The 7,770-nt window shown below is 41.8% G+C and overlaps 2 protein-coding genes across 3 annotated transcripts in view; one reads left to right on the forward strand and one right to left on the reverse strand.

The window, feature by feature from the left end:
• The first annotated feature begins 168 nt into the window (after positions 1–168).
• Positions 169–7,770, forward strand: part of polh (polymerase (DNA directed), eta) — a 12,223-nt gene continuing 4,621 nt past the window's right edge. The window contains exons 1-9 of one of the 2 annotated variants that reach the window (XM_016288885.1): positions 169–414; positions 859–993; positions 1,859–2,079; positions 2,148–2,320; positions 4,596–4,699; positions 4,775–4,894; positions 5,028–5,151; positions 5,222–5,287; positions 6,535–6,698. In XM_016288885.1, coding sequence (XP_016144371.1) covers positions 278–414; positions 859–993; positions 1,859–2,079; positions 2,148–2,320; positions 4,596–4,699; positions 4,775–4,894; positions 5,028–5,151; positions 5,222–5,287; positions 6,535–6,698 — 1,244 coding nt within the window. In that variant the 5' untranslated portion in view covers positions 169–277. Of the gene's footprint in view, positions 415–858; positions 994–1,858; positions 2,080–2,147; positions 2,321–4,595; positions 4,700–4,774; positions 4,895–5,027; positions 5,152–5,221; positions 5,288–6,534; positions 6,752–7,770 lie in introns of both variants that reach the window. The other variant, XM_016288886.1, reaches the window with a different exon arrangement.
• Positions 4,829–7,770, reverse strand: part of gtpbp2a (GTP binding protein 2a) — a 29,439-nt gene continuing 26,497 nt past the window's right edge. Inside the window, exon 13 of the mRNA XM_016288884.1 lies at positions 4,829–4,906. Coding sequence (XP_016144370.1) covers positions 4,852–4,906 — 55 coding nt within the window. The 3' untranslated portion in view covers positions 4,829–4,851. The remainder of the gene's footprint in view (positions 4,907–7,770) is intronic.

Consider the following 7,770-nt stretch of genomic DNA (forward strand, 5'->3'; position numbering starts at 1 on the left):
GGGGGGGGGGGGGTATGTATATAATTTTTTATTTAAATATATATATATATTTTTCCTTTTCTCTTTTCTTTCAAAGTACTGCCCACACTACAGTCCAGTAGGTGGCGGTAAATGCACCTTTAAGTTGGTTTGCCAACCCCCAATACAATTTAAAGAAGAAGAAGAAGAAGAAGAGGCAGCTCAGCCTCAGCGCGCGCTGCTCGGAGGAACGAGGAAGAGCGCGTGCAGCAGCACTGTGTGTCTGGAGTGAGGCGCAGCGGTGATTGCGCTGAATCTGATGGATGTCGGGGACGAGAGAGTGATCGCGCTGGTGGACATGGATTGCTTCTATGTGCAAGTGGAGCAAAGAATCAATCCCGAGCTCAGAAACAAGCCCTGCGTTGTTGCGCAATACAAGACCTGGAAAGGCGGAGGGTGAGACACGCAGCGTTACAGAATGACAGTGCCTTTTATTTATTAGAGAGGCTTACAGGCGCACATTTATTGTGGAGCACTAAATCTGGCCTAGATTGCACGGAGAATGAGGTTGACTGTATGCTCATGTAAAACATATTTACAGATATATATATGTTCAGTGTTTTCTCTTGAAATGCCATTCTTAATTTAGCATGACTTCAAAGTGCACTGAAGAGCATGCCACAGTGAACAACCTGAAGGGGAATTATCATTGCGGGTATTCAGAGCTGATTTGTTTTGAGGCTCAGAGTCCGCAGAATGAAGCATAATGTGACTTATTCATGTCTGATTGCTAGCACTGTCTTTTGGTAATTGTGTGCTTAAATGTCAAGAAAATGGTTTCTTTGCTTTATTAAAAATGAGCTGGATCTGTGTCCTGAAACTGAAGATGTGTTGTGTTAGCATTATAGCAGTGAGTTATGAGGCCAGAGGTCATGGGGTCAGCAGGAACATGTGGGCGGATGATGCCAGGAGGCTGTGTCCTGATCTGCAGGTGGCCCGAGTCAGAGAGGCTCATGGGAAGGCTGACCTCACCCCGTAAGTGTGCATGTCTCCTTCCTATCACGCTGTTCAGTCCCAACGTAGGGCGTGCAAAATGAGGAAAAGGGACACTTTTAAAATGCACGCGTCACGTTGGAAATGCAATCTTTCCATTCATGCTGGTTTCATGCATTTGTGACTGTTACGACAGTCGTTTTTGATTTGATGACTAATCCTCCTAACACGTCTTTCATAGGTGTATTCAGATCACTCAAGGAATAAAACGTGAACATTTGCTGAAAGTGTGCTCACCCTCCGGCCAGCCGAGATGTAGATGAGATTGTTTCTTCATCAGATTTGGAGAAATGTAGCATTGCATCACTCGCTCGAGAAGTGAATGGGTGCCGTCAGAATGAGAGTCCAAACAGCTGATAAGACATCACAATAATCCACACCACTCCAGTCCATCAGTAAACATCTGGAGAAGACTAAAGCATCGTTAACTTGAATCGGCTAAAATATGACTCCATAATAACGCTCTCACATCAAAATCCACCAGCAATTTTGTTTAGAACCGTTTTGGCTTGATCTGTGCATATTTCTCTCCTGATTCCGATGAGACGACCTTTTCACTGGAGAAAGCAATATTATGGTTAGAGGACTCGTCTTAATGATGGATTAGTTTCAGCTTCTGGCTTCACAAGACGTTAGCTGATGGACTGGAGTGGTGTGAATTACTTGTTGTGATGTTTTTAATCAGCTCTCATTCTGACGGCGAGCATCCATCGCTGAGACGCTGAAGCGATGCTACATTTCTCACATTTTCAGCAAATGTTCATTTTCGGGTGAACTGTTCCTTTAATTGCGTTGGTTTCTTGGGTTGAATTAGATCGTCGCTGTCTGACAGGGTTTCTGTGCACAGTTACAGGGAGGCCAGTGTGGAGGTGATCGAGGTGATGTCTCGCTTCGCTGTCGTAGAGAGAGCCAGCATCGATGAGGCATACATGGACCTCACCGGCAGCGTGCAGGACAGACTGAAGCACATGAGCGTCCAGGACATCACGCCGCAGCAGCTGAAAGGCACCTACGCTCAAGGCTTTCCGCAGACCAGTGATCCGAGTGAGAGCGCAGCGGTAGATAAAGGTGTGTGGCAGCAGATCCCTTGTTATTTCCATTGGAAAGGCTCGAGCGGTGTGTTGGTGTCTGTGCAGAGGAGCGGCGGCTCCGGGGCCTGCAGCAGTGGCTGGAGCATCTGTCCTCCGGCGGTCAGTCCTCGCGTGCGGAGCTGTGCTTGACGGTCGGCGCTCTGATCGTGGAGGAGATGAGGGCCGCTGTGGAGGAACACACTGGATTCCGCTGCTCCGCCGGCATCTCGCACAACAAGGTCTGCTGTATGGAAGCACTTCACTTCTCACTCAGATGATCTGGTCAGCGCTGAATAGCAGTAACTAGGACACAGACTTCACTCTTCACTTCTGATTCACAAACCTTTGATTCGATTCAGATCTCAGTTAGATTCCATATCGGTTCATGGATGTATATCAGGTACAAAATGCCAAGTATCAACTCGGCCCAAATCCTATTGTAACTCATTTTTAGATATAAAAATCAACACTCAAAAACAGAGTTGTATACTAAAGCAATAAGCCCCACGAAGCCGTGGTTTACAGTGAATTTATAACAGCTAAGTGGGTTTTTAACAACGCCCCTTAGCTGTTATAAATTCACTGTAAACCACGGCTTCATGGGGTTTATTGCTTTTATAAAGCGGTTAGGGATGTTCATTTTAACCGACGGTAAGAATTTTGACCGATTAATACAATAATTTAAACGGTTTAAAAAGTCATTTAATTATTTATTTTTTCAGTAATTTATCAAAATATTTAAAACGGTTCGTTGCATGGTCAAAATACGCTACACGTATAAAAAATGTAAAAAAAAACATAAGTCGCGGATAAGTCGAATTTTATTGTTTCATTCAGAAATAGGCCTAATGCCGACGCGAAATGTTTACAAACATTATAATAAACACCGTTCCCCTCACTCCACAACAGATCCTTTCAATTAACAATATTTAGAAAAGAACAAGAATTAAAAATATAAGAAGCTATAGCAATATAAACGACAAGCCAAAACGAATTCATTTAGGCTAAAACGAAACTGAAACCAACGTTGGGTCTCTCATTCCACACGAAATCTAATGTTTCCGTATTCGCGATGTATTGGAATGGCAAATTATTATTTATTATGTAGCCTAGGCTTCACTCGCGTTCCAATATCCACGTCAAACAAAATGTTTTGCATAACATCACGTCGATGAGGCGATAACACTTAACCATAACGGCTTAACAGATTTTACTACATAGTTTTTTTTTCCATGCGTTTGCCTGACTGTATTTTATTATGATAATGAACTGGCTGCATGGTCAAGGCAGCAATGCTTAACTGTGTGCGCGCATGCGGCGGAGTTTTTTTCCTTCTAACAGTGGAAGTTTTAGTCATAAAGCTAATCGGAATTGTACAAGGTTTGCCTTTATTTGTGTACATTCACAATAAAAACAAATTTTTGTGCTTTTGTAAAATAAACCTAAAGAAAAATAGGATGCGGCTTTCTACTGTTTCCTTTCGCGCAGCACAAAAATGAACCGAAACTGCATATAGGCTACTTGTTACAGTTTTTCTTTCATTTTCTTAATTTATTATTTAAGTCAAAATATGTTTCTCGTATAGGCCTATTTATTCGTTATATATACTGTGTGTGTGTATATATATATATATATATATATAGCCTAGCTTTATTATGTTTTTCTCCGTTCGCAGAAGCGTCGCAGGTGCGTGATGTGAGATGAATCCTCATGTTTGCTGCGCATGTAAAATGAATCCCCGGGAAACAAATTTTAGTATTTTTAACGGGTCACAGACGCATATCCTTTCTAATTTAATTCAATTCTCATTTAAAATAATCTTGTCGTTAGCGGTTAACAATCGGTTGTCGTTTAGGAAAAATAACCGAAATGAACATCCCTAAAAGCGGTTATTCCGTATACGTAGTTAGGTTTCACAAAATAAAACGGAGCAAATAAAGTGTAATGATATGAATAAAAACAGTATTCTTCCACCAAACAATGTAGCTCCTCAGAAACAGTTGTGGTTGCAACAAAGTGCTTGCCGAGCAACACACAGAAGTAAACTAAGGTGTGTGTTTGTAGAGTAATTTACAACAGCTTCGAACGCGGCTCAGCCAATCAGAATCAAGGGCCGGAACTATCCGTTTTATAAAAATATTTTGTACATAAAGTAGTTCTTATACAGTATGTTATGATATAATTATGCTCTTCTTGTTGAAATATATTTAACATTTAAATGGTGACTGACTGTCATAACTTCTTTTCATGAGAGATTTATTCAAAGATGCGTTAAACTGGTTAAGTGAATGCTCCCCTTTTTGAATTTTCATTTCTTCATAGAATGTCTTTTCTGAGATAAATGTGACGTTACATTGTTTACAGTCACTGAAACGGCGTTTAGTGGTAGTACGAAACACACATGACCACAGGCAAACGCTAGTGCGTCCCAGAATGCAACATGACTCAAACCTTCACATGAATGAGAGCAAAGCATCTTCACCACTAGTCGATCAAAACTGTATTTTTTCGTAGGTGTTAGCCAAACTAGCATGTGGTTTAAACAAGCCCAATCGCCAAACAGTTTTGCCACTGGGATCCGTTCCAGAACTCTTCAGCACCCTTCCCATCAGGAAAATGTGAGTGGATCACCTGTACTATGATATTATAATTCTCGTAGATGGGCCGTAAATGCTTGTGTGGTTGCTCTTCAGTCGTAATCTGGGAGGGAAGCTGGGGACGTCCGTCACGGAGACTCTGGGGGTGGAAAACATCGGAGATCTCACTCAGTTCAGCAAGGTCCAGCTGGAGCAGCACTTTGGAGAGAAGACTGGGTGAGAAGCCTGCTGACGGAAGAGATGTCTGAAAGAGATTCATCAAAATCAATACAGTCTTAAAAAGTCACAGAAAGTTCTGTAGTATATATATCTTTTTCCAGTTACACTCTATCTCATCTCTGTTCCTCAGGCCGTGGCTGTACGACTTGTGCCGAGGGATCGAGTTTGAGCCCGTGAAGCCCCGACAGCTTCCCAAATCTATCGGCTGCAGCAAGAACTTTCCAGGAAAAACCTGTTTGGCTACACAACAGCAGGTATATGGGGAAGTGAGATTGGTGTCAACACAGATGCTTGTGCTCTGGTGTAACTCGCTCTCTTGTGCAGGTGCAGCACTGGCTTCATCAGTTGGCCCTCGAGTTACAGGAAAGACTGAACAAAGACCGAGATATGGTGAGTAGTGGTCAACCGATATATCGCCAAGGCCGATATATCGGCTGATATTTGGCATTTTTCAAATATCGGCATCGGCCGATAAGTTTTTCTGGTTGGGCCGATGCGTTCGAGGCGGGACTTTTATTTTGATGGCGCTGAGAACGGCCGCGCCTGGACACAGTGCTCACATTCTCCCTCTTGCCCACCGTCATATTCATATAATTTTCACTGTGCGCTGTATGTAAGATGAGTGTTACCTTGGCTTTATTTGAAAAAATATGATTCCCAATGCACAAACTTCCCAGAATACTGAGTGCCCTGTTGGTTACAGTGTTTACTTACTTTTTAATTATATTTTTATTAAATATTTATTTATTTGTGAAAAGTACTTTATCATCTAAAGTATAACTGTTTATTTTACACATTTATTTTTTAATCCATTTTCAAATGATTTCAAATTTCTTGAATATTAATTAAAATAAATAAAATTATATCGGCTTTATATCGACCATCCTGCTTTCCAAGATATCGGCATCGGCTGTAAAAAAGTGGTCGGTCGACCACTAATGGTGAGTCCATTATCGCTGAAGTAATGCTGTTTTATAAAACAAATAAATAGTTCTGATTGACTGAGACTCATTCAGAGCTTTTGAATATATGTACTGTACAACTACAATTAATTATAAGTTTTTTAAAACAATACATATAAATAAATGAGATGATCGCTATGATCAGATGCTTTCTTAACTGCTGTTTTCTCACCGCTGTCATGTTTCATTATTGAGAGGTAAGAAGAAAGCTCATATTTACATCTTCCTCTAAATGCCAGCAGCGTCTGGTTCGGCTGCGTTTACGTAAGCACCGCGCGTGTCATCTTCTACTGGATTGTAGCCGGGAGAGCTGAATTACAGTCTTGCTCTACAGCACCCCACTGGTCAAACACTGTTATTGCAGGTCCTTACATTAGGTCATATGTGATCAAACGACAGTTCGATAGCAATAATATTTGTCAGCAATTTTTTATTGTCAAACTGGAGCACTGAATGAGTTCATTCATCATAGGATCAGATACGCCCCTTTTTTGGCTCATTTCAAGTCGGAGTGTGAGTTTTGATTGAGTAGCTTGTAGATCTGTGCTGCTCGAGCCGCAAAAAGCTCCAGTCCGATTTGGTGAAGTGGTTCATCCAGTGAATCGTGAATCACTAATACCGCACGATGTGTTTCTTCTCTTCATATGTGATGCTTCTGTGTTGTTTTGTCTACAGAACGGGCGGGTGGCCAAACAGCTGACGGTGGGCATCCAGCAGGCTGGAGATCGGAGTTTTTCTCGCTGCTGTGCTCTTGTTCGATACGACGCTGTGAAGATGACCTCAGACAGCCTGGCCATCATCAAGAGCCTCAACACCGCAGGAAGCCACCAGGAGGCGTGGTGAGTACCAGCCGCAGCCGATGTCTGATCCAGAGCCACATAATACCGCCATTGTAATGCTATTAAAATCTTTCTTTTTTTAATCAAATTATATTACTGGGACAGATGGACACTTTAAATTCTGTTCAGATGCTTGTTGAAGAGATTCACAAACCTTGTTTGTCAGCTGAACTACTTGAAGTCCCTCTGAGATTGTAAGTTAATATTTCACAAATGTAAAGGTCCACTGAAGTGCCTTGAATGCGCCGCGTTATTCAATGTGCTGACGAAATTTCAACTGAAACAGGTTAGATTACATGACAGCTCGGCCAGAGGCTTTGGTTGGACTTGGTAAAGCCGCATTTGACAGCTTATGACAGCCACAGTCTAATTGGATCTGATACGTGTTGTGGTCTGCGCTAGAGGGCTGCATTGGGATTGGATCCCACGGAACGCAAATCCCACAGGAGCGGCCGGTTTTACCTTTACTGTGGGCGGGAGTGGGCAGTCAAAAAAAATATATAGCGTGGGTCCCTAGGGTTGGGTATTGTTTGGTTTTTTTTTCGATACCGGTGCCAAATCAATACTTTTAAAACGTTCCGGTGCCTGAACCGATACTTATTAAAAAATAAATAAATAAAAATTCCCCCCAAAAATGATGGATTGGCCATTAGAATAGAAATAGAATAGAGAGTGCAAATGTTAGAGGGTCAAGTTTTTTAATAAAAAAACCAAGCAGATCAAATTAGAAGTAGCATTAGAATAGAGAGTGCTAGAGTTAGAGGGTCAAATGAAGATGAAAGAGATGTGTTTTCAGCCGTTTCTTGACAATATTAAGGACTACGCTGCTTGGATTGAGCTGGGCAGGTCATTCCACCAGGAGGGAACAGTTAATGTAGAAGTCCATGAAAGATTTATCATAGGTAGAATGCAAAATGTTTCAATACAAGCATTTCAGTCAAATGTAGTTTATGCAATATTTCAAACCTTTAACCCACTTGGGAAAATCAACCCATGGCAACAGTTTAAAAGTAGCCCAATTCTGTGGAAAAAACGCAGACTTGGCAACCCTGCATCCAACAAGAGCTACCGG

This window comes from Sinocyclocheilus grahami, unplaced genomic scaffold, assembly GCF_001515645.1.
Source record: "Sinocyclocheilus grahami isolate Dianchi unplaced genomic scaffold, SAMN03320097.WGS_v1.1 scaffold235.1, whole genome shotgun sequence".
In the NCBI taxonomy this organism is placed as follows: Eukaryota; Metazoa; Chordata; class Actinopteri; order Cypriniformes; family Cyprinidae; genus Sinocyclocheilus; species Sinocyclocheilus grahami.